Raw genomic sequence first — 27,089 nt, forward strand, 5'->3', positions numbered from 1 at the left:
GGCAGCTGGCTGCAATTTACTTACTATGAAACAAAACTTGTTATTAGCATATCCACAGCACAATCTAATGTTTTAATAGAGAAGGAATTTGAGACTTTTACATAGCAACAACGTCTTTTTAACCTTTTGTTACACCTATTCAAGATGAAGTCACGTTGTACTCAGGAAAGGAAACCTCAGGCATGAGAATAATTAGCATAGCCATTGTGCGATCTACCATTTCTAATAGAGAAGGTAATGGAGAGTTTTACATATCAACAAGTCTATTTAACCTTTTGTTTAGACCGACATAGTTAAAATATATTGATTGTTAACTAATTTTTACCTCAGACTTTAAATGTAAGTTAATTTTTATCTTTATGAGAATTACGTTGAAAACCTTTTTCATTTAACTTTGTCTAGTAAGAATTTAGTCTTAAAGTTACTGTTTACCAAACTTTAAACATACACATAAACATGGTCATTAATACACTAGGAGAGAAACCTTTGTTATGAAGACATGTCATTTTAAACATGAATTTAAATCTGTACTGTCTTAGTTGTTGTGGGGAGGTTCACCATCCAGAGGTGGCTTCCTGCGCAGCTTTACTTCTAGGAATTGCAGGTTGCAATCTCTGCACAAATCTTTGCGTACTCCAGCTTGTCTGTCTTCAGACCGGACCGGCGGCTGGAGATGTCGTGTGCCCAGTTTCGGCAGGGAGCCCAGGGGTCCAGGAGGTTTGGGATCGTTCCAGAATTTATAGCAAGAGGGCAGGCAGGCCACCATTGTAGAAGGCGTGGGCTTAGGTGCCCAGGGGTGGCGGCCATGATAGGCCGCCGCGGCCCTGCCCCATAACCCTGACATGTCTGCTGCCCTGTTCGCAGTGGCTGAGCAGTGTGGAGGGGTCATGCGTCCAGTGCCCTGAGCCACGCGGTGGAGGGCCGGCTCCTGTGGGCTGGCCTTGGGCTGTTGCGTGTTGGCATCGGGCTCCAGCGTGTTGGCGTCGGGCTCCAGCGTGTTGGCGTCGGGCTCTAGCGTGTTGGCATCGGGCTCTTGTGTGGTGGCATCGGGCTCCTGCGGGCTGCGGGGCTGCGGGCGCGGTGCGCGGGGTTGTCTGGGCGCAGCCGGCTGGCTGGCTGTTTAACCAGGTGGAAACAGCAGCTCCGCGCCTCGCCTCCCGCCCGCTGGCTCTTCCTGCTGGCTGTTCTGAGTTCACCCGAGCGAGTGGAAACCACAGAGTGGTCCAGAGATAAATGTTCCAGAAACAGCAAAACAGTCTCGTGAAGAAAGAGCAGAGGCCTTTGGAGATCTCTTCACAAGCAGAAGAGAAGGCCATAGCGCATAGGTAGCCAAATTGTCTTTACTTATCTGAGAGATGCGCAGGTCAGGTCCACGTGGGCGCCATTTGTTGTTAAAATTCTCGGAGGCTCCAGCTGGCCGGGCTAGCTTCACGGGCGGGTAACAGAGACGCGGAGACAACGGCTGGGCAGGGAAGCTGTATTTCTTTATTCAGGAACAACGATTCATAAACTAAGACAAACTAATCACCAAACAGAACTCTGCTGTCTCTTTGCGGCGGCACAAGCACTCTCTCCTCCTCCAGAACTCAGGAACCCTCTCTCGGGGTTCCTTGGGGCGGGGCCAAGCGGGCCCGCGAAAACTAACTGGACTGATCTAATTCTCTTGGCGGGGGAGGGCTAGAACAAACCAATGTAAAGCATACGACAAAGTACCTTAAAAAACTGAAAATCAGGGAGTCGGGTGGTAGCGCACTGGGTTAAGCACAAGGACCGGTGTAAGGATCCCGGTTCAAACCCCAGGCTCCCCACCTGCAGGGGAGTCGTTTCACAGGTAGTGAAACATGTCTGCAGGTGTCTATCTTTCCCTCTCTCTGCCTTCCCCTCCTCTCTCCATTTCTCTCTGTCCTATCCAACAATGACGACAAGGGCAACAAAAAGGAATAAATAAATAAATATTAAAAAAAACCCTCAAAATTAATGCAAAAAAATTCATGATGAGCAACAACAAATCCCGGCATTTTAATTAAAGACAGGATCATCAACTGTGCCATGCTGAGCATATTAGAGCCTAAGGCAAAAGGGGAAATCAGTTATCCTGATCCCATCTTTATTTAACATTTTTTTTCATTTTGATATTTTGTTCATCTTGTTGTTTTTTTCTTGCATAAATTTTGGTGTTTTAAATCACTCAGCCCTCGGGCTATCTCTGACCAGGAGCAACCAGCTTTGTATTTATAGCTTGCAATATGGGCAGGGAATCCCACCCTAGGGAAGACCATTCTGTCTAAAATGCCAGGAGCAACTTGTTGAGGAACACAGTCTTACTTGACTACAGTCAAATTCAGCTTGCTCATCTGAAAATGGAACTCAGGGCCTGAATCTTCAGACCTGCAGTCCTTCCTAATTACACTAGGCCCTGACTACTTCAATATTTGTGGTAGTTAATAATTGATGTTGTGCTACCATTGTTATTGGGCATGATCTACCATCAGCTGCGTTTTTAAGATGTTGCAATAGTTAGACATATTCAAGTGACTTTTAAAAAATTTATTTATTTATTTTCCCTTTTGTTGCCCTTGTTGTGGTTATTGATGTCGTTGTTGTTGGATAGGACAGAGAAAACTAGAGAGAGGAGGGGAAGATGGGGGGGGGGAGAGAAAGACAGACACCTGTAGACCTGCTTCACCACTTGTGAAGCGACTCCCCTGCAGGTGGGGAGGCCGGAGCTGGAACTGGGATTCTTCCGCAGGTCCTTGCTCTTTGCGCCCGGTATGCTTAACCCGCTGCGCCACCACCCGACTCCCAACGGGATGTTTTTTTTTTATTTGACTTTTATTTGAATGCTAGGCACCATTTATATAGACTTTACAGTTATGCTCCCATTGAATTTGCCAGTGGCTCTGAGTTAGCCTAATTTGTTTGCTCTTTCCTAAACAATTCTGTTGCAGTAAGTGGAAAGATGAAGGTTAACTGTCGTGTATGCATTCATTTCAAAATATCTTTTCTTTTTAAAAATTTATTTATTATTGGCTAGAGACAGAGAGAAACTGAGGGGAGAGGGAGATAGAAGGGAGGGAGAGAGACAGACATCTGCAGCACTGCTTCACCACTCCTAAAGCTTTCCCCCTGCAGGTGGGGACCAGGGGCTTGAACCTCTGTCCTTGCATATTGTGATGTGTGTGCTTAACCAGGTTCACCACCATCTATATCTTATCTTGTATCAATTATAAGTATAACATTAAAATTTTTAACAGGCTACTTATTGCAGAAATAGAATTTCATTTTGTACTCATTGACATTAGGTTTGTGCTAGACTAGTCATTTTTTAAAAAAAATATTTATTTATTCCCTTTTGTTGCCCTTGTTTTTTATTGTTGTAGTTATTATTGTTGTCGTTGTTGTTGGATAGGACAGAGAAAAATGGAGAGAAGAGGGGAAGACAAAGAGGGGGAGAGAAAGATAGACACCTGCAGACCTGCTTCACCGCTTGTGAAATGACTCCTTGCAGGTGGGACATGCACTTAGCCCGCTGTGCTACCACCCGACTCCACAGGCTGATTTTTTTCTTTCCTTTTTCTTTTCTTATTTTTACCAGAGCAGTACTTAGCTCCAGCTTCCGGTGGTGGGGGTCAAACTTGGGACTTCAGAGCCTCAGGCATGAAAGTCTCTTTACATAACCATTATGCTATCTACCCCCATCCAGGTGAATTCTTCAGATAGGAAGAGAGACAGAGACAGGGAGACCGAGAGATTGGGGAAATCCCACAACACCAAGGCTCTCCCAGTACAGTTGTGGTGCAGGCTTGAACATGGGAGACCAGGTGCCTTCCCAGTTGAACTATCTTGCCAGCCCAAAACAACACAAATATTTTCCACTTTATCCGAGTGTTCATAGTTTATGGTATAATTGTTGACACATATTCCAGACCTCCCCCAATTTAATTTAGCTATTCTCTTGGGTCACCATTACTTATTTTAGTGGGACAGTTGGTCTGTTGCTCATTGTAACGAGGGAATGCACCTATCTGAGCCAGCCATGGTCTGTCTGTCTGCACAGGTGTTTGAATTTGAAGTTACGTTAGTTAGTTACTTTTGGGGAGGACTTAAGGAAGTGGGGTTTTTCTTTGGAATGGGGCTGTGAGGAAACAGAGGTATGACTGGGCCTTAATAAGTATCATTTATAGCAAGAGCAGGCTAAGTGAGGCTATAGTTATCATTAATAAGAAGCAGTGGTCGACCCTATGAGCCAGAGATGTTTGAGATGTTAAGAGCGGAGACATTTGGCATTTTGTGGTTTGGACAATGTTCACGTTTTGTCAGTGTTCAGATATGATTTTGGATAGGGCTTTGTTTTGTTTTCATCCATCACACTCGCACGGGAGGCTTGTTTGAGGTTGGAATTCTCTTCTAAAGCATTCATGCTCATCTTGAGAACACTGAGACCTAGTTGACACTGCCAGTCCAGCTTGTAGGAGCAGCACGGAGGCCTGCTGATAATGCCAGTGGTGGTGCCAAGATGTCAGGAACTACATTTTAAAAGATGTCTTTTATTTTTATTTTTAATGAAAGAGAGATATATAGAGAGATACTCAGAGAGAGAGACCAGAATACTGCTCAACTCCAGCTTAAGGTGGTCCTGGGGATTGAACATAGGATCACAGGAGCCTCAGGCATGAAAATCATTTGCATAACCATTATGCTCTCTCTCTAGCCCTCTTGTTAAATATATATGTATGTATATATATTTATTAGTGATTTAATAGTGATTTACAAGATCATAAGATAATAGGGATATAATTCCACACCACTCCCACCAGCAGAGTTCTGTGCCGTCACTCCCCCTAGCGGTAACCACCATAGTTCTCCCATGGTCTTAGATATGGGTTAAAAATAATAATAATAATAAAAATATATATATATATGTTTTCTCTTTTTTTTCAAGTTCATGTGTTTCAATTCTCTATATTCCACTTATGAGTGAAATGATCCCTTGTTTTCTGTCACTTCCTTGCTTCACTAGGCGTAACCACTGCCAGTCCACTTAGAAGGACTACCTTTCTCTTTCTCATGCAGTACCAACCCCAATTTTTAAAAAAATTATTTATAAAACGGAAACATTGACAAAAAACTTAGGATAAGAGGGGTACAACTCCACACAATTTCCACCACCAGAACTCCGTATCCCATCCCCTCCCTTGATAGCTTTCCTATTTTTTAACCCTCTGGGAGTATGGACCCAAGGTCATTGTCGGATGCAGAAGGTCGAAGGTCTGGCTTCTGTAATTGCTTCCCCGCTAAACAGGGGTGTTGACAGGTCGATCCATACTCTCAGCTTGCCTCTCTCTTGCCCTAGTGGGGAAGGGCTCTGGAGAAGTGGAGCTTCAGGACACATTGGTGGGGTTGTCTGTCCAGGGAAGTCTTGTCAGCATCATGCTAGCATCTGGAACCTGGTGGTTGACAAGAGAGTTAACATACAAAGCCAAACAAATTGTTGACCAATCATGGACCTAAGGGCTGGAATAGTGCAGATGAATTGTTGGTGGGGTGGGGGTGGGGGGTTGTCTCCGTTCTGTAGATAGCTAGTAGGTATATTTTAGTTATATTCCAAAGGGCCTGTGGCTATATTGTTTTTTTTTTCCTGAGCTTGAAATCTGATATGCAGGTGGATTCAAGTTATTGTCTGGGGAGATGATGTCATGACTGGAAAAAGGACTAGAAAACTGGATCAGGGAAGAGAGTAGCTCCCAAATATGGGAAAAGGGTATAAACATTGTTGACTGTAAGCCCCATGAATTTGATGTGATCTGGGGCCCATATTCAGTTTAGGAGCCTATGTGACCTCTGCATCCCTGTAGATCCGAGTTCACATTCTGTGGTCATGAGTAGGAAGGTTCAAAGCTGCCCCAATTTCAGGACCCATCTTCCTCAGGGAGAGCATAGAGTATGTTGTCCAGCCTCCAACCCCAATTTTTAATTTTTATGCAGTGGTATCAAGGGATGACCAAGTATAAGTGAGTAGCAAAGTAAGTATATAATTACAATGTGAGAACATCACATCATGTAATGTTAATACTACAATATAATACATAATAATAATGGACATAAGAATAGATAATCTTTAAGTTTTGCCTATATAAATGCTATAGAATATAATTATGGTACATAAAAGTAAAAGATAATTGGGAGTCGGGCGGTAGCGCAGTGGGTTAAGCGCACGTGGCGCAAAGTGCAAGGACCAATGTAAGGATCCAGATTCAAGCCCCTGGCTCCCCACCTGCAGGGGAGTCGCTTCACAGGCGGTGAAGCAGGTCTTCAGGTGTCTCTCTTTCTCTTCCCCCCTCTGTCTTCCCCTCCTCTCTCCATTTCTCTCTGTCCTGTCCAACAATGACGACAACAATAATAACTACAACAATAAAACAAGAAGGGCAACAAAAGGGAATAAATAAATATTTTTTAAAAAGTAAAAGATAATTAAAATTTTAAAGAGTAACTGGAAAAATCTATCAGATAGTACAGCTTTAATCCATATCCCCAAATTGCAACTGAAAAATTCCTTAGAGGTTGATATAATTTTCAGATTATCAGAATTCTTCAAGAACCATTTCAAAAGAAACCAATATGTGCCTTTCTAATACAATGTCATGGCACTAGATTATACTTTAGTTCCAGGTTTTATATCACAATTATATGCATTTTCAGCTCTTTGATTTTAGAGGAGAAATGAAAAGTCTTGCCTGAGTTGAGGTCAACCATTTCATGCTCCAAATTTCCAACTATGCATTCTACATTTGTCAGAAGAGTAAAGTACCGAAATGTCATTCTTTACATTTATGTTAAAGTGATAAGGTTGCTAATTTCACCAAACAATAAAGCTTTCTCTCAGCCAAAATTCAATCAAGTCTTTTGGAATAAAAGTTTTTGGAGTTGAAAGAATGAGATTCACAGGGAGTCGGGCGGTAGCTCAGCGGGTTAAGCGCACGTGGCTCAAAGTGCAAGGACCGTCAAAAGGATCCAGGTTCAAACCCCCGGCTCCCCACCTGCAGGGGAGTCGCTTCACAGGTAGTGAAGCAGGTCTGCAGGTGTCTATCTTTCTCTCCCCTTCTCTGTCTTCCCCTCCTCTCTCCATTTCTCTCTGTCCTATCTAACAACATCAATAACAACAACAATAATAACTACAACAATAAAATAATAAGGACAACAAAAGGGAATAAATAAATATTAAAAAAATAAAAATAAATGAGATTCACAAATGAGGCTCTTACTAAAGAAGAGAATTCGGCCTCTCCACTTTTTCCAAATACTAAATTTCAGCTATTCAATGAAAATTTAAGGTCCTCCTCTCAGGTCTAAGCTTTTTCAAAAACTAAGCACGTGATTTCTCCTACTTCTCCTCTTTCCCCTCTCCTTCCTCTTCCTCCTCCTCTTCCTCTTCATCCTTCCCCTCTTTTTCCTCCTCCCTTTCCTCTTCCTCCTTGCCGCCCTCTTCCTCCCCTCCCCCTCCTCTTCCTCCTCCTTCCCTTCCCCGCTATTTCAGCACTGTTTCATTTTTTTCTTTTATTATGTCTCTCACAGTCTCCATGTTTCTGACCTTTCATTTTTGACGTTATTTCTTTCCTTTTTCTTTCATTGGGCTGCTTTTTATCTCTTCATCCTTATTCTCTTTATTTTCATTTTTATCTATCTTTTACTGGTGCCGTATTTCAGTTTTTATTTCCTTAATAAAGTTTTTTTTCTTTTTCTCAATTTTATTTATTTATTTATTATTGGGTAGAGAAAGACAGAAATTGAGAGGGGAAGTAGAGAGGGAGAGAGACAGAGAGACACCTGCAGCTCTGCATCACCACTCATAAAGCTTTCCCCCTACAGGTGGGCACCGGGGACTTGAACCCGTGCCCTTGTGCACTATAGTGTATGTGCTTAACCAGGTATACCACTGCCTGGCCCCAGTTTTTATTTCCTTTCTCTGTTTTCTGTTTCATGCCTTGGAGTTGCTGAATTCTGTTAAATATTTGTTTATTTATTTATTTATTTATTTATATGAGAGAGAGAGAGAGAGAGAGAGGAGAAGTGAAAGAGAGCTAACACACACAATGCCAGGACTCAGAAGCAAGACTTCATGCTTGAGAGTCCAACATTTTACCCATTCTCTCACCTCCTGGACTGCATTTGTTAACTTCTCAGGAGAGTCTTACCACCATCATCCTATCGCTAGTGGATCATTTCCTTTCCCTTTACCACTAGGGCTGGATCCAGGGTGCATATGTCTCCCCAAATGGAGTGTTGTTTGAAATGAATTCTGTACAGTGGTCAGGACAGCATGTGATCTTGCTGCTAGTCTTGCTAATGTGAGGCCATTTGGAGTAGTAGAGAGAATAAAACTTTCTCAGTCAGGCAGTGATTCTGAACCTGGATTTATTACCTACTTCATACTAGCCATGCATTTACTTATTTTACCTTTCTTGGTCTTAAATCATTCATGTCAAGTGAGAATAATAAACCTGGAGTTGCTGGCAACATCAGATGGATGATGCATATTAAGAACTTAGTTCCTAATAAGGTTTTCTTTAAGAATTACTTCACCAATGAGTCCTAGAACCACACCTCTCCAGAGCCCCTACCCAACTAGGGAAAGCTATAAACAGGCTGGGGGTATGGATTGACCTGTCGACATCCATGTCTAGCGGGGAAGCAATTACAGAAGCCAGACTTCTACCTTCTGCACCTCATAAAGGTCTTTGGTCCATACTCCCAGAGGGGAAAAAAAATACAGAACCTTCTAATGGAGGGGATAGGATATGGAACTCTAGTGGTGGGAATTGATTGGAATTGTATCCCTCTTACCCCACAATCTTGTTGGTCGTTATTAAATCACTAATAAAATAAAATAAAAAGAGAGTTGACTCTTCTAGGGATGGTGGTAGTGCACCTTATAAAGTACACGTTACCATGAGAAAGGATCCAGCTTTTAGATGTGTAGGCATAGAGCTCCAGTGATAACCCTACTGCCCCCAGGCCCTCTCTATTTTTTTTTTTGCCTAAAATATGACTTATTTTATTACATGAGGTGGGGGAGAGGGCTATCCCAGTAGAAGTGAGCATAAACTGGGAGTATCTGTGTGACTACCTGTGTAGATTATTACATTTTCCTTTGGCACAAATTCTAGAATATTCTAGAAGAAAAACTTTGGATATGTTTGCCATTGAGAAGTAAGTTATAAAATGTAGCCTTTGGGATCTTGATGTATTACCATTCCTGATTGTTCCCCCACTATGCCATTTATACTGTGTTGTTAGAATTTATTTATTTATTTATTTATTTATTTATTTATTCCCTTTTGTTGTCCTTGTTGTTTTATTGCTATAGTTATTATTGATGTCATCGTTGTTGGATAGGACAGAGAGAAATGGAGAGAGGAGGGGAAGACAGAGAGGGGGAGAGAAAGATAGACACCTGCAGACCTACTTCACCGCTGGTGAAGCTATCCCCCTGCAGGTGGGGAGCTGGAGGCTTGAACCGGGATCCTTATGCCCGTCCTTGTGCTTTGTGCCACGTGCGCTTAACCCCTTGCGCTATCTACCGCCTGACCCCCAGCTTTCTCTTTTACTGTACTACCATGCTCAGGTGAGTTCATTGCCAGTTTACTGAATGAGATCTAAATGTTGAATCATTAAGTTGCATTTTTTTGTTTATTTGTAAACAAATGACTATAAATAAACCAGACATTAGTAATCACCCTAAATGTGAATGGCTTAACAATGCCCTATTGTTTTCATTGTAAAGGTCTCTCACCTCCTTTGTTAGGTTAACTCGAAGGTATTTTATCTTTTTATAAGTGCTTTGCACCAGTTATATGGTTAATTAGTGAGAGAGCTCCTAAAATAATATTCTAGAATTATGATAATATATTTCTCCTTTTCCTGTCTCATAAAAATCAGATGTTAAGAGCCATACAAGTACAAATAAATATAATACATATTTATGCTGTCAATATAGGTACTTTTCATCTTAAGTCCTTGATTCAGTCTTGAAAGCTTGAGCATAAATTGAAATGTTTATGGCAATAATTTTATAAAAGAAAAAATTATTTGACAGTCATCTTGACAATCTGTCTTTTTATCATTCATCTATTCAATGTACCTTTGTTGACCATCTCTAGTATTCATTAAGCTAAATGAGACCTAGCTTTGTACAATTTTAGGCAATCGAAAATGCATTCTATTTAGTAAAGAAAAACATTGGAACTGGAAAAAATGATGGGAAAGGCACTTGAAAGATTATTTCAAAATGCAGAGAAAAAGGCTAGATATAACAGCAGTTTCATCTAATGAAAAGTTGGACAGAGGATGGAGTGCTAATATAGAGACAACTGTTCCTAAAGAATCAGTAGCCAGGGTCAATAACCTTTAGGGGAAAATGATTGTGACCCAGAAACTCCTGGTTATGAAGTAGACAATTCAAGTCTGAGAAAAACATAAAAAGACGAATACTGAGTATAGTCAACAAACTATAATGATAAATATATGAATAGAATTCAAACAGCATATAAACATTTTTAATGTTTACTGAAGAATGAAAGAATAACAATATAAAATGATTTCCAAATACAGGATAAGGATATTAAAAGCAATATCTTTTTTTGCAAATTAGGTCGGCTTTAAATATTCAGTTTTAGAGTGCTTATATTAACAATTCTTAAAAAAATTAAAGTTTCAATGAATACAGTTAAGATTTCATTCAAGAGGGAAATAAAAGTTCATCTCCATGTCATCTGTTTTTAGGACCTGTAAATATTCTGTTTAACTGCGTTTAATACATCTAATTTGTGTTTTTTAACTACTTTTTTTTAAAGAAGACTACTATCAGTAAAAATTCACTGGAACACGAAGACAGGTGGTAGAATTGTTGTGACATATAAGTCTTTGATGACTATGAGCATAAATTCCAGTGCATTTATCAAAAGTATATATAATTGTACATAAGCAGAAAACACAGAATTTTAAAATACATATAACAAAACAGTGGAATCTTGGTAGTAGAAGTACCATGCACATCTTTCTTTTCCTCTGTATTTGTAATGCACATGTATTAATTTTTACACTGGAGATGCAAAATACATTAACATTAAAAATCATATGGATGCAGCAAAATTATAATTAAAGGCAAATTTATGTTATTGAATGCTTTTTTTCTTTCCTCCAAATTAAAAATAAGCATTTAACTCAAGGCACAATAAAGCAGTCATCTGGGAACTGAAGGAAAAAATTAAGAAGTTTTAAAGTTAGGTTTTAAAAATCAGTAAACAGTAGCTAGGAACAAAAAGTCTTGAGTAGATTCTTTAAAACAAAAGGCAGAATTACCATCAAGCCTGTTTTGCTCCAGAAAGCAAGCAAGCAAGGAAACAAACCCCCACAAATAAAATATTTATATAATAAATTCAAAGGCAATAAAATTCACACTTTATGTTAATTATGAAGTGACTATTACAGTCAATACTAACAAATTCTTTCAGGGAGTATGATGCTGAAATTGACCAATGACCAAGGGAGTACTAGAGGAAACAAAAGACTACTAGAATTTTTATTGAAGTGATCTCTCTTAAGTAGTAGGAGTATGGACTGTTTTTTTCCCTTTGTGTTCTTTAGAACTCTCAAGAATTCTACAATAAGTAAGCACTCATTTTAAAGTTAGCTATGAATAAAGATCAACTGAGAAGAACAGAATCTTCCTATCTCTTAATACAAAGTAGGCAATTTGCTTCTTTTGAACTTTAAAGGTCAAAATAACTGCTTTTCTAAAAAATTTAAGTGAAGCAAAATATTGATGTGAACTGAACAGACTGCCAAGGTTCAGGGAGCCCGTTAATGGGCCTGAAAGGCCTTGTAACTCTGAGCTGACTAATGGCCCAAGCACCACTAATGGTAAATTGAATTTCTAGATCACCACTTTCATGGCTCTGATATCTCCAGAATGGGAGAATAAACACACTAGGTGCCATGCAAGTATATGAATACTAAAGAATCATCCTTCGGGGTTAAAGCAATACATTTGAGAAAACTATTAACGAAGTGTCACAAATTTTGTACATCTATAGCACAAGATTTAATAAAAGTTTCTTTTTTGTAATAGTAATAGGACTATGTGAATTTATTACTTCACTCATGAAATAAGTAAATGGACATTGTAGTCCCCCCCCACACACACACATTCTAAATCTGCTACAGTTGGAACAAACTATATTACTCACTCTCATTCTTGGAGAAATGAAATTGAATCATGGCAAGGCTTCTGCACGATAAAAACACTGCAGCCTGAAGTCTATGCATTTGTCATAAAATAATGTAGAGAGAGGAACATATAGAACAAGTATTTTCTCTCTATAAAGAGAAGACAGCTATCTTTTTGGAAAGTTAACCTACTTTAAGTATGATGTGTGCATATCCTGCTTGTCTGGTTGAATGCTTAACTTATATGCGCAATCATTCAGTCACACCCATTTCTGAAATACATCCTGCCAGTAATGTCACTTTGCAAAGACCAGATAAATAACGATTTGTTCTCCATAGATCTTATACAGTGAGAAAGTTAAATGAAATAGGACACGAAAATGTGGTAGAAATAGTAAGAAAAGTGAAAAGGGCGTAACAACAATCTTAACAAGGGCATAGCTCACATCCCCAAAAACCTCAGGTTCATTCATTGTACCTCAAATTAAGCAAAACAATCTGGAAATAAACTGAGAAACATCCTCTTGAGCATCTGCATGTCATATTGGCATATCAAAGGACAAGCAAGATCCCCAAAGCAAAAACTAACCATATAACATTGTACAACAGATCATTATTTCCTTCAAATGTGTGTCCAACATACCTGCTTTCCCACCGTACTTAATAAAGAAGCTTAGGGCTTCTGTGGGTTGAGGGACACACCTTAAGCAATATATATTTAAATTGGATATTACATAGAAAAAGCCTCCTTCACTCAAAATACTGGCTTAGTGTTTGAAGGTTTTCTGTCCTTTAAAGTTAAGGAGTGTCCTTAGAAACACTGTGCTTTATTTTTGTATCCCTTATATTTGCCCCCTCTCACTGTCCAAATGTCATAGATTTTTCAGGTATTAATGAGGTTAGTTATTTGTTCACATGCTAATTCAAGGAATCTTGCTGGGACTCTGCTCTGTTCCAGGTCCTATTCCAATATGAGATACACAGTGTGAATGAGACTGACAAACTTGAAAATTTACAGCTTGGTGAGGGCAAGACAACCAGTGAACACATAAATTAACAATACAATCTCAAACAGTACTAAGTGCTATCATTACACCAAAACAGTAAGTCAAAGGAGTTTTTTTCCCCTCCTAGGAAGGCTGAGGTGAGCACCATAGGTTAGTGGTTAAGGAGGGCTCTCTGTGGAGGTGGCTTCTAAGCTGAGAGAACCAAATGGTGGTGGAGCGATCTGATGTTTTCAGATGCAGATCAGGAAGCACACGGTGGTTGACTTTTTGAATGTAAAAGAGACTGTTTTTCAAATGGCATTTGTCATCTAATGATGGGACAACGGATGGCAAAACTAAAGTTCTCATCTCATAGTTCCTTTAAAAAGTCAATTCATTTTAACTTCTCTGGAAAGACAACTGTTTGCCAAGTGGGCAGCTGTTTCTGTCCTGTTGATGCTTTCTGAAGTCCTTCTAAGTAGTATACATTTGGTCTCTGTTAAGAACCAGACCGATTAGAATGAACAATTGGTTGTCTGAAGCTCTTTGGAATTATACAAATGTTGGGAGTTCAGTTCTGATTTAAAAGTCACCTCAGTGGTGTTCTAAGATTCAGCTGACTCGGCTCTCATTTCTAAGCTTCTCCACAGTTCCCGTTGGGCAAATTATGACAATTAATTGACTTATTGTTGTCTAAATTGATTGCCTTTCAGATGCAATGCTAGTGAAGGTTTATATTTAGAAATAAGAAATTGCAAGTTGAACAGTCACTGCATTTATGAATTTAACAACAAATCATGTGGCTTATAGAATTCCTATAATAGCAAATACATTTTGAAAATAAACAGAATTACTTACTTAACTTTAAAAATTCAATATTCCTTATTTCCCACCCCTCCCCTTTAATTACAAATAGGGTGATTTTATTCACTAACTGTTCCAGCACAGGGGCTAGAGAGTACAGAGATTTGGATTAACAAATTCCTAACAAACTCCATAAAATGCTTTCTTTAGTCACTATCCACTGGGAAGAAAATCCCTGAGAACATCCATGGCAGATTGATTGCCTTTCTCACAGACCATTGTAGCCTGCCTTAACAGCCAGAAGCAGAAATTTATGAGGATGTTTTGAAGAAAACATCCTCCCCTGCTTTTTCCAATTCAGATGGGCTTTCAGATTATATCCATTCCTACCAAGTTTCTGCTGCTAGTCTCCTTTTGTCTGGAAAATTCCTAATTATGCCTTCTCTGCTTAAAGATTGTAGAGGTGGGTGGTATTCTCACGCAAGGTTGCCAATGTATGGAGCAGTGGCTGATCTTTGATTATGGCAATCTCTTGAACTGTATGGAGAGCCAGGCCTGGGTGGGCATACTGACAGAGGCTTTTGGGAACTGCACGAGGGAGGAAGTAGGGAGCATCAGTTTCCACAATGATCCTCTCCAGAGGGATCTTTTCCACAGCATTCCGTGCCTTCCAGGCTGAAGAGTAGGTCAGGAGTGCCGTAAAACCCACAGACATATTAGGGAAGTACTTCAAGAATGGCTCAATGACAGGGTAACTGCCCGTAAAGCAATGCCTATGGATCTTGTAGTCAGAGGGCACATATTTTTTCATGATGCCAAAGAGATCTTCATCAGCGTCTCGGCAGTGGATCACCAAGGGTTTCTTCAGAGAGACAGCCAGTTGCAATTGCCTTTCAAATACCTTGTGCTGCTTTGAGATAGGTGTAGTGCATTTAGAAGAATAATCCAAGCCCATTTCTCCAAACGCAATAGCCTTGGGATGTCGTAAAGCCTGTAAAAGATTTCTTTCTTCCCTTTCATGGTAGTAGCGTGCAAAATGGGGGTGACAGCCAAAGGCCCCCCAAACCAGATCCTCTTTCAACAGCTCCTCCCAAAAGCCATCTGTTAGTGTGCGAGGATCACAGAAATCAGAGATGCAGCCCTGAAATTCCTTAGGGAAGGAGTGGCTGTATATTTTTCTGAATGTGGTAAAGGTCCCTTTGAAAGACAACTTCGAATACAGCATGTCCAAGTGACAATGAGTATCAATGAAACCATCTTTTAGACCTTGTTCCCACTGGTGCCTTGGCAAAGAGCTGGGTGCACGTGCTGCCCAAGGATGTGATGGTGTCTCCTTGTGGAATGTTCTCTCCTTTACCTCTGCTCTGGAACTTCTGCTGAGGCAAGATGCGTAAGAATTCTGGGACCGACCTCCTTCTGATACTTTTATGTCTCTGGACTGGCTTGAGGAATGCAGTGTAGAGCTGGAGAAATAATCACTCAAGAAGTTTAGGTTATTCTTTCCAGCCTGGGATGTGTTGCCACTGCTGTTGTAGCCCAGGGAGGAACCGTGAGATGGCTTGTCATTGTTGGCTGAGTAGCTAGCATGGCCATAACAAGGACTACTGGATAAATGAGGCCAGTTCCCAGTAAGGCCAGTGGTAAGGGATGAAGGTCGTGCAGCTTTTGAGAGACTCATTGAAAATGAATCCCCTGGAGAGATGATGACTCTGGAAATCTCACCCTTATCAGACCAGCCATTTCCTGAAGAGGGGCACACAACTGCCACATCTTTTTCTCTTTCCATTTGGATTTCTGTGTTATAGCCATAGTTGTTTAGAGATTTGGGGTCTGGAGAGATCTTTCCAAAATTGATTGCCCTTTGGTCACTGACTGGTCTCTGACTGGGTTTCTCTTCAGGATCTTTACTAGCGCTCCTGTCAGAGACATCACCGATGTTTATTGCCAACATCTCCTTGGTGGCTTTGACCTGTGGGGCTGATGCTTTATTATTCTGAGGAGCATACAAAGTAGTGGCCTTGGGTGGTTTATCTTCCGGGTTAGGATGTTCTGATGTTCTCAGCTTTGCACTAGTGACAACCTCTTCTTTTCCTTTTGGCACCAGTTTTGTTTGGATGCCCTTGAGAACCTTTGAGTAGGTCACGGAAAAGTATTCATCTGGACATTTATCCCTCCTTATCTGGTCCTTGTGTAGTTCCTCAGTCTCATAATTTTGACCCTCAGTTTTTTCTGCAAGTTCAGCATTAGTTAAGTTACCGAAACTTTGCTTGAGATTAAAAGTAAAGTTATACGCCTTCTCTGGAGAAGCCATTTTCTCAAGAAAGTTGCTGGTGAAAAGAACCGAGTGCTCAGGATCTGGAAGTCTTTGGAGGCAGCTCCACCTACACTTGGCCTGAGGAACGGTGTGTGGGAGGGGGCGGAGGACGAAGGGTTTCTCTTACAGGATGAACCCTAGGAAAAATATTGTCTGATAGTCACAAAGTCGAGTTGTAAGCCACTAGGACTGCTAGTTTGCCTGATTGTGATGTATAAATTCAGCCGACCCACTACGGGGAGGGGCCACCTTAGGAGTCCTCTGTGCTCCTCACGGAACCCAACCCCACGGAAGCTTGCCGCTCCTCTGGTTTTTGAATTTGTGTAGTTCGAACACCTTAACACCTTTTCCCCTTTCTCTCACCTCATCCTCACAGGTGTTAGTATTCCACTGAGTTTATGATTCCAAAGTGCCTCGCAAAAGCTGCAGAACTGCAGAAATTACTAAATGCTCTGTACGGTATCCGATCCCACCACGCGTTCCCAGAATTACTTCAGGGGCGATAGAGTGCTTCCGGAGTATACCAAGCACTTCCGGTACTACGACGTTTTACCATTTGGCTTGAGAAAAAAAAATCTTCCAAGTTGTTTACCCCCCCCCCCCAAAAAAGGGCTGCAGAGTACTTCAGGACCTACACATAGAGCAGCCCAAGGGGCACTCTGGAAGACAGAACCTGCTTCATCTGAGGGTGGAGGGCTCAAAGGCACAGCTCACCCCTCCCATCTGCCTTGACCATCGGAAGTTTTCCCCTCCCCCAACAACATCCTCCTTTGACCTAGACCTCAGGGCTGTAATTTCTGCCCACGTCCCGCATACTGTGCTATAGGCACCATAATCCTACAGCTGCCAGAATGCAGCTGTGGCCATTACTTATTTTTCATTCCTCCTTCTCTTGCCCAGTCATTTTACTTTTCAAAACATAGTTTAGGCACTGGGAGATAGTTCATCTAGTAGGGCTCTCACCATACTGTGTCCTAAATTCCCTGCTTCTAGCCCCTGTACCACACAGGATCACCACGACACCAAGAAGGTTCATGGATAGTGAACAAGTGCTGTGGCGTATCTATCTTTCTGTCTCTCTCAGATTAAAAGGATGAAATAGTTGATCCAGAAGCAGTGGAATTGCACATGGAAGCTCCATGCCACCAAAATAAGTAATAGTTTAAATATACATGTAACAGTTTAAATATACTTGTGGTGTATCACTTTTTATTTCCGGGTTTTTTTTCCCCTTTAGGGTTATTACTGGGTTTCGGTGCCTACACTACGAATCCAGCTACTGACTGCTATCTTTTTTTTTTCCCGAGTTTTTTTTTTTTTTTTTTTGGATAGGACAGAGAAATCGAGAGGGGAGGGGAAGATAGAGAGGGGGAGACAGACACCTGTAGACTTGCTTCACTGCTTGTGAAGCGACCCCCGTGCAGGTGGGGAGACAGCGGCTCGAACAGAGATCTTGCGCAGGTACTTACGTGCGCTTAACCTGCTGCGCCACCGCCCAACCCCAGTTCTCTGATTTATTCCCACTCAAGTTTGTGTTTTAAGTATTTCTTTTATTGCCACGTGGTTTTCAAAACCATGGTATTGTCTTTATAATATTCGACAGAGTACATAGAAGTTCCACACCTACCAAATCTTTCCCTTTTAGTTAACTCTTTAATCCTATTATAATTTTTTTTTTTGTAATTTGTAAAGGACATCTTTACACACAGTTTTCCATATTTTGGTTGGTTTCTTTGGGCTTCATACCCAGAAATAGAATTCCTGAGATGTATATAGCATTTAAAAAATATTCATTGCTGGAGAATAAACTCAAGGACTGGTTTATAGGTGATACCACTGAGCAGCGTCCTGGTCCCAGTATTTTCATTCCTGGACTTGGAGAGACAAAGAAGAAAGAGACTGATAGAGAAAGACACACCTCAGCACCCCTCCATCATCCATGGGGTGCCCTTGGTGCTGTCCATAGTGCTCCATTATGGGTCACAAACTCAAGACCTGAGTAAGGCACTTGCTGTACTGGTTGAACTGTCTTCTGACCTGCGAAGTATAATCGTTTTAATAGGTTATCACATTACCACATTGCCCTGAAGGATTATAATAATTTAAAATTCGATTCATGGGATGAGAGGGAGGGGGACTTAGCAGTGAAGCCCTGGGTTCCAGGTAAGATTAAAACAAACAGGACATCATCATGCATGGGTATCAAAATTAAGAAAAAATTAAAAAGAAGATTTAAAGCTCCGTTTATGATGAATAATCCTATCAGGAAAACCCAGGAAATCCAGAGTCCTGCTATAGTTTTAATTTGCATGTATCTAATATTTTTTTGAATATTTTATCTATTTATTCCCTTTTGTTGCCTTTGTTGTTTTATTGTTGTAGTTATTATTGTTGTTACTGATGTCGTTGTTGTTGGATAGGACAGAGAGAAATGGAGAGAGGAGGGGAAGACGGGGGGAGAAAGATAGACACCTGCAGACTTGTGTCATCGCTTGTGAAGACTCCCCTGCAGGTGGGGAGTTGGGGCCTCGAACTGGTATCCTTACACCCGTCCTTGCGCTTGGCACCACCTGCACTTAACGTGATGCACTCCCAATATATATATATATTACTGCCACCAGGTTTATCTCTGGGGCTTGGTGCCAGGACTACAAATCCACTGCTCCTGGCAGCCATATTTTCCCATTTAAAAAAATATTTTATTAGATCGGAGAGAGAGAAATTGAGAGATGACGGGGAAGTAGAAGGAGAGAAAGATAGACACCTGCAGACCTGCTTCACTGCTCATGAAGTGGAACCCCTGCAGGTGGGGAGTCGGGGGCTCAAGCCCCGCTCTTTGAACTTGGTAATATGTGCACTTAACCAGGTCCACCACCACCCAGGCCCTCTAATAATTTCGTAAAGCAAACTTTATTGACCTTGTGAATTTTCATTTCTTTGTAAGGGTCTTTTTAATGGATTGAAAAGTTTTATAAGTAAAACTTTCATCATATTCCTGATTTTTATTAGTATGTGTTTTTTCACATTTTGGTTGGTTAATATAATTTAAAAAAAAAGCCAAATCTTAATTTTTCTCTCATAGTTTTTTTTTTTTTTGTACTAAGCCAAAATTGTCATCCTCCCATTTAAGGCTTACACACACACACACACACACACACACACACACACACACACCACACCACACCACACTTTTTTTTGAGGACAAAAGGAGTTGATTTGTTATACTTAGAGTGAAAATCTGTTATTTATTATAGGTAATAACTTATTTTAGATGAGAATACACATTGATGCTTTCTCAACTTAGTATGTTTCCCACTTGATATGTGACTCTTACTTCATCGTGTATTCAAATTCCTATATTTAGTAGTCTATTCCTTGACCATCTATTATTTTCCACATCCTAGTAAGTCTCTTATTCTTCTGGCATTGTATCAGTTTTAGTAATTAAAGCATTTGATACGGAAGGTATCAAATCTGTAAGAGTTAGGTCTTATAGAAGAAATGATTCTGCCACTGCCAAAATAATATCTTTGTTCTCAGATCCAGTTTCTTCTGTTCTCATACACTGGAAATGGGCAAGAGACAGAACAGATCCCAGACAAGGTTTTATTGACGGCTTTTGCCTGGACACAAGGGAGTCAGCCCAGGCTGCAGGTCCACATTCTGACTCTTGAGAGGAGCTCTAACACGTTTATAAGAAGGCAGAGGCACATGGACAGCTCATGACCAGATTGGGGGGGGGGGCTCTCCTAATCAGCATTCAGTTAGAGAAAAAGATCATGTTGAGCTTTCCAGTTGGGGGTAAGTGCTTGCACTAAGTCCGGTACTCACAGACGGCTGGTGCCAGTGAGCTGATTAAGCTCATCAACTAGGAAGTGTTGGCTGTACACCTCCCAGCTGGGCAGGCGGTTATTTACCAGTATGTGTGGGTGATTTTTTGACACAGTTGCTTAATGGTGGTGGAGTTTCATTACTGCCTCCTCATGGTGCCTATATGCTTGTCCAAGGGTGCTGTAGGGTTTTTGTTTGCTTGGTGTTTTTTTTTTAAATTTATTTATCTATTCCCTTTTGTTGCCCTTGTTTTTTTATTGTTGTAGTTATTATTGTTGTTATTAATGTCGTCGTTGGATAGGACAGAGAGAAATGGAGAGAGGAGGGGAAGACAGGGAGAGAGAAACACACCTGCAGACCTGCATCACCGCTTGTGAAGCGACCCCCCCTGCAGGTGGGGAGCCGGGGGATCGAACCGAGTTCCTTGCGCCAGTCCTTGCACTTTTCGAAGCCCGCTGTGCTACCGCCCGACTCCCGTTTTTTTTAAATATATATTATTTTCTTTATTGGGTGATTAATGGTTTACAGTCAACAGTAAAATACAGTAGTTTGTACATATGTAACATTTCTCAGTTTTCCACATAATAATCTAACCTCCCCTCGACCTAAACACTCCCCTGAACAACCCAGAATCTTTTACTTTGGTGCAATATACCAACTCCAATCCAAGTTCCTGTTGTTCCTCCTCCTCCTCCTCCCCCTCCCCCTCCCCCTCCCCTCCCCCTCCTCCCCCTCCCCCCCTCCCCCTCCCCCTCCTCCCCTCCCTCTCCCTTCCCCCATCCTCTTTCTCCCCCTCCTCCCCCTCCCCTCCCCCTCCTCCCCCTCCCCCTCTCCCTCCTCCCCTCCCTCTCCCTTCCCCCTCCTCCTCTTTCTCCCCCTCCTCCTCCTCCCCCTCCTCCCCTCCTCCCCCTGCCCCTCCTCTCCCTCCCTTCCCCCTCCTCCTCCTCCCCTCCTCCCCCTCCCCCTCCCTCCCCCCTCCTCCCCCTCCCTCTCCCTTCCCCCCTCCTCCCCCTCCCTCTCCCTTCCCCCCTCCTCCTCCCCCTTCTCCTCCCCCCCTCCTCCTCCCCCTCCCCCTCCTCCCCTCCTCCCCCTCCCCCTCCCTTACCCCTCCTCCTCCCCTCCTCCCCCTCCCCTTCACTTCCCCCTCCTCCCCTCCCTCTCCCTTCCCCCCTCCTCCCCCTCCCTCTCCCTTCCCCCCTCCTCTTCCTCCTCTTCTCTCTCCTCCTCTTCCTCTTCTTTTTGCAGAGCTTGGGCTTCATGCATGCATAGTTTCACTGTTCCAGGCCCATTTTCATTCAGGTAGAGAGAGAGTGAGAGAGCTACCATAGCACCAGAGCTTCCTTCAGTCCTATAGTACCTCTCATGCAGCGCTGGGGTTTGAACCTGGACCAGGCACAAGGCAAAGTTCACCCCCTACCTGATGAGCTATCTGTGGTCCTGTAGGTGCTTTCTACAGGGAGAGTTTAGTGATCAACAGTGTCTTTCTTAGTCAGAGAGTTCTGGCATTCTGGGAGGGAGGAGACCAATCCCATTTCTATTCTGTCTCTCTCTTTTTTTTTTTTTTTTTGGCTCAAAGATTATTTCTTTGGCACTCTGAATATTGGGTGGAGTTTCCCCTTTCATAAGAGACTGTTTGTATGTGTAAATGAAAAAAAAAACCTTTCTAAGGGTATCTGCTTCACTGCATCTGGAAATTTTAATCTTTTATCCTTGGAGAAGGTGGCAATATAAATTTACATAAAGGTCATGCCTTGGTTGCCTCTGCCTTTCCTGACTTTCCCTTCCCCCTCCCCAACACCCTCTGTCTCTGGCAAAGCTTTTTAAAGTGGCCGCTTTTATTGTGTTACTGGTTGGCTCCCATGTGTACACGTGGTGCATGTGTTCTCATTAAACTCCTTTTTGTTTTTCTGTATTATCAATCTGTTTGATTTTTTTTTTTTGATTGCTGGCTCATCCAGAATAATACAGAGGGGTAGAGAAAAACTTTCCCTCTGCAGTTTCCTATATTCCCATAATTTTCATTATTTATTACAAGCTGACCTGCTCTGTCAGGAGGACTTAGAATTATTATTTTTTCAAGTGCCTCCAAATATCCATTTGAAATATGTTGTTTTTAGTCTGCTTATCTAGAATACACCTCATTGTTCCTATTGTTCTATACCCTTCTATTGTATGTAAGTATTGTAAAGAGTGTTATCTAGGTCACACTTTCCATGAAAGCTATTTTTTTTAATTTGTTTTTTATTTAAAAAAATTTGTTTTAAATATTTATTTTATTTATTTATTCCCTTCTGTTGCCCTTGTTGTTTTATTGTTGTAGTTATTATTGTTGTCGTCGTTGTTGGATAGGACAGAGAGAAATGGAGAGAGGAGGGGAAGACAGAGAGGAGGAGAGAAAGATAGACACCTGCAGACCTGCTTCACCGCCTGTGAAGCGACTCCCCTGCAGGTGGGGAGCCGGGGTTCGAACCGGGATCTTTATGCCGGTCCTTGTGCTTTGCGCCACTTGCGCTTAACCCGCTGCGCTACAGCCCGACTCCCGAAAGCTATTTTTAAGTGTTTTGCATTCTTTATTCTTTTGTATCGTACTTTCCCCTCCCACTATATATATATTTTTGCTGGCTATTGCTAATACATGATATCTTTTATTCACTTTGTTTTGACACCTTTCACCCATATCACTGGCAACCCTCCCCTTTTTATATTATTAATTTTATTTTCCACAAAATAATTACGAGGAGTCTTCAAACAGGATGTTGCAATGCGAGTACTTTCTGAAACCATCCGCAGAGATGGCCTTTCTATCTCTTTGCTCATCATCCACAGGAGAGAACAGAATGTTGCTGTTCTTTTGTAGTCATCCATAAAAGGACAAATCAGTGAGGGTACGTTTTTGTTTATAGTTACACCACACATTTCTGGTCTATTACTTTGCGGTTATTGACAGTATGGAAACTATTTTGACTCTAACAGACTCCATTTTGTCTCTAACTGCCATGATGAGGGTTCTTGGTGAAAAAAAAAAATGAACGACTCCATTCACCTCCCTCTGGGAGACTAAAAAATACCTACAAGCTAGTTGTTGCAAAAAAAAAAAACCAAAACACACACACATTGCAACGTTCTGATTGAAGACTTTTGTCATCAACTGTCAGAAATTTCAAACAAATGGCCTTAGTTTAGTTAGGTCACCCCCCTCCCTCACCCCTCAATATTTTAAAACTATTATGCCCTGTCCCCGATGGACCACAACTTGGGGCAAACTGCTCCTTGACTTTGGACCTGGATGATGATTCCTATTCTGGAATAATCATCTTCTTGATTATTGTGCATTCTGAATATTCCTAAGTTGAAAACTGTAATTTTTGTAATGTATGCTTTTAAAATTTATTAGAATTTTTGTAAATCAGTGTATAATACAGTTCCATGAATAGAGTTTTGGGGGCCGGATGGTGGTACACCTGGTTGAGTGCACATGTTACAATGTGGGTTCAAGGCCCTGGTCCCCAACTGCAGGGGAAAGCTTTGCGAGTAGTGAAGCAGTGCTATAGGTGTCTCTCTTTCTCTTTCCCTCTCTATCTCCACTTATCCTCTTGATTTCTGGCTGTCTCTATCCAATAAATATAATAATTTTATAAAAAAAGACATAAATATAGTTTTGAATAAAGTAGTTATTCTTAGCATTCAATATAAGTTTATGCTTTAATTCTTAAATCTTAGATCTCATAATCACAACAGGAACCATCACTTTCATAACAGATTTTTTTCCCAGGAATAAGCAACATGGCATTAAATGTGCTCACATTTTTACTGTTCATAACCAGCAATAACACACATTTATTATTACTATTATATACATTTCTCTTCTTATCTTACATTAAAAAAAAGATCTTATTGGCTTTATTCAACTAATCTTGAATTGGCTAGCATCCAATGTAGCAGATATAAGGGAGCTCCAAGGAGCTGTGGAATATAAGTTAAACCAGGCAAAAAGATTATTTATGACAAGGTCATTTTCCCTAAAAGAATGGGGGCAGAGTCTGTCAGGTAGATAACCTAATAGCATCTTGATTAGATGCTTCTTGATGGGCTAGTTTTAGATTCATTTCTGGGTAAGGTCAAAGCTAATTAAAAGTTCTCAGTTTTTTGGGGCTAAACATTGGTGGTTTTATATTGAGCACATGACCTTGTTTTTATTAGACTTTGGGCAAAATTTTTCAGAATGATGGGGGGGGGAATGGAAGACCCCAACACTGAAGCTTCCTCCAGTGCTATGGAGGCCATGTTCAAAGCTGGGTTATATGTTCGACAAAGCAAACATACTGTCCATGAGAGCTATTCTACCAGTTTAAAATTTAAGACATTAGCTATATTCTCAAATATTGCTCTCTAGTCCTCTCTCTCTCTATATACATATATAATTTTGCTTATTCACTGTGTAGCATTCACAGATAATGATACCAGCTCCATATGTTTCAAACCAGTCCTTTTTTCCATTTATTTATTTATTTACTTACTTATGAAAGGAGACATTATCAAAACCGTAGCATAGGAGGGTACAACTCCACCCAATTCCTACCACCCGATCTCCATATCCCATCCCCTCCCCTGATAGCTTTCCCATTCTCTATCCCTCTGGGAGTATGGACCCAGGGTCCTTGTAGGGTACAGAAGGTGGAAGGTCTGGCTTCTGTAATTGCTTCCCCACTGAACATGGGCATTGACTGGTCAGTCCATACTCCTAGTCTGCCTCTCTCTTTCCCTAGTGGGGTGGGTCTCTGGGAAAGCAGGGCTCCAGGACACATAGGTGGGGTTGTCAGTCCAGAGAAGTCTGGTCGGCATCATGCTGGCATCCGGAACCTGGTGGCTGAAAAGAGAGTTAACATACAAAGCCAAACAAATTGTTGAACAATCATGGACCTAAAGACTGGAATAGTGCAGATGAAGTGTTGGAGGGTACTCACTGCAGACTCTTGTACTTCTGCTTTCAGGTATATATTTTGCCCTGGTTTATGGACACGTGTGAACATATGCTCTATCTCTGGGGACCTGGTCTATATCTAGGTTTGGGGACTTTATTGGGAAGTGGACCACCTGGAATTGAATTAGAGAATACTATGAAAGGAATGGTCTATCCTGAGTGCTGAAGCTGAAGGGTTGTCATTCCACACATGAAGTCTCTGGACACAGTCTGAAGTGAAGCATGCTAGGGTGGCACTCGTTGTGTTGGTTAGGTTGCGATTGGCAGATGCAATATTATTTGATATGAATTGGGAGAAGCATGCAGGAAAGTGGGCCCCACCCTAAGGTTCCAGGACTGGGGGAAATATAGGCTTTATAGTGGAAATGTGAGGTTTCTGCTGTCTTAGAGTTCAAGAAGACAATGGATAGTTATTGTTATCATCACCTTATTTGGTAATTGGGTTAACTTTGAAAAGTCCCCTTGTTAGGGTTTGCTGTATAATACCCAGCATCCTACACCTTCTTTGATCCTCAAAACAGGCAGATTATTTGCTTGGTGGTGTCAGCTTCTTGAATTATATTCCTGTTTTGAGAGAGTCTGCAATATACATGAATTTAAGAAGTTTCAGCCAGTAAGTAGGTCTAAGGACACAAAAGAAAAGTCGATATATCCTCCCCACCCCCAAAGCTTAATACTCTGAAGTGGGGTGCTATTTTATCGAAGTCACATATCAAAATATAACTAATCTTATTTTGTGATCTGAGCCAAGGAATGATCAGTCTCACAGTATGCGTGCCAGGGATAGAGAATAAAGGTTTTTGTTTGTTTGTTAGTTTTTTAAGGATTCAGCAGGGTGGGTGTTCATAATCAAGCTAATTAAGCGTAGGTTCTTTGGAATTTTTGAACTAATTGATATTAGCATCAAATCATTTTAAATTACATGATCAAAGTAATGTAAATAAGAGTCAACTGTTCAACAAGTAGATGAAGGTCTTATTCCAAAGAAGATAAAATACCTAAGGTGTTTCTGGATCCCCAAAAGTCTGAAGTTTAAATGGACAGGTTATAATGAAGTCAGAGCATAAAGGCCCAGAAGTAGCTCTAGCATCCAGTTTTAGTACAGCAGAGGAGGTAGACTGTGGTTCTGAAAAGGAAAAGAGTTCAAAAAGAGAGAAAAAAGGTGACATTGGAGGTGGCACCTGAGCACATGCAGTGACTGTACATGCCGATTTTGCAGAAGATGTGGGAGGAGGAAGAAGGATCAGAAACTATTTTATTTCTCTTTTTTCTCTCTTAGCTTCAGCCAGTTTTAAAACTTCCTTTTTTAAGTAGACAGTTTTGGACTTTTGATAATTTATGGAAGCTCTCATATACCAGCTGTAGTAAGCATCCAATCCCATTACCTACAGAGGCACTACTGCTATCTAACTCAGTTTTATGAAAAACCATCTTTGGGGGTCAGGTGGTAGAACTCCCAGTTGAGAGTATATGTTACCATACATAAGGATTCAGGTATAAGCTTCCAGACCCCACCTGCAGGGGTTAAGTTTCATGAGTGGTCAAGCAGTGCTGCAGTTGTCTCTTTCCTCCTCCTCTCTCTCCCTCTCCCTCTCCCTCTCCCTCTCCCTCTCCCTCTCCCTCTCCCTCTCCCTCTCCCTCTCCCTCTCCCTCTCCCTCTCCCTCTCCCTCTCCCTCTCCCTCTCCCTCTCTCTCTTTCTTTCTCGTTGCCTCCAGGGTTAATTCTGGGGCTTGGTGCCTGCACTACGAATCCACTGCTACTCTGGCCATTCCCCCCCCCCATTTTTTTTGGATAGGACAGAGAAATTAAAAGAGGAAGGGAAGACAGGGGGAGAGAAAAACACTTGCAGACCTGCTTCATCGCTTCTGAAGCAACCCTCCTCCCTGCAGGTTGGGTACTGGGGCCTCTAATAGGGATCCTTGCATGGGTCCTTGGGCTTTGTACTAT

At 41.5% G+C, this 27,089-nt stretch overlaps 2 protein-coding genes across 3 annotated transcripts in view; one reads left to right on the forward strand and one right to left on the reverse strand.

Moving 5' to 3' along the window:
• Positions 1 to 27,089, forward strand: part of EFHC2 (EF-hand domain containing 2) — a 201,342-nt gene that overhangs the window by 33,204 nt on the left and 141,049 nt on the right. The window lies entirely within an intron of this gene.
• LOC103118052 (putative deoxyribonuclease TATDN2) lies at positions 14,464 to 16,326 on the reverse strand. The gene has a single exon (XM_060183413.1). The coding sequence runs from the start codon at positions 16,324 to 16,326 to the stop codon at positions 14,464 to 14,466; it is 1,863 nt and encodes a 620-aa protein (XP_060039396.1).

The sequence above is a fragment of the Erinaceus europaeus genome, chromosome X (genome assembly GCF_950295315.1).
Source record: "Erinaceus europaeus chromosome X, mEriEur2.1, whole genome shotgun sequence".
NCBI lineage: Eukaryota > Metazoa > Chordata > Mammalia > Eulipotyphla > Erinaceidae > Erinaceus > Erinaceus europaeus.

Bases quoted from the DNA above. Each gene is read 5' to 3' on its own strand.
- LOC103118052 (XM_060183413.1), bottom strand. From the start codon at position 16,326: ATGGCTTCTCCAGAGAAGGCGTATAACTTTACTTTTAATCTCAAGCAA.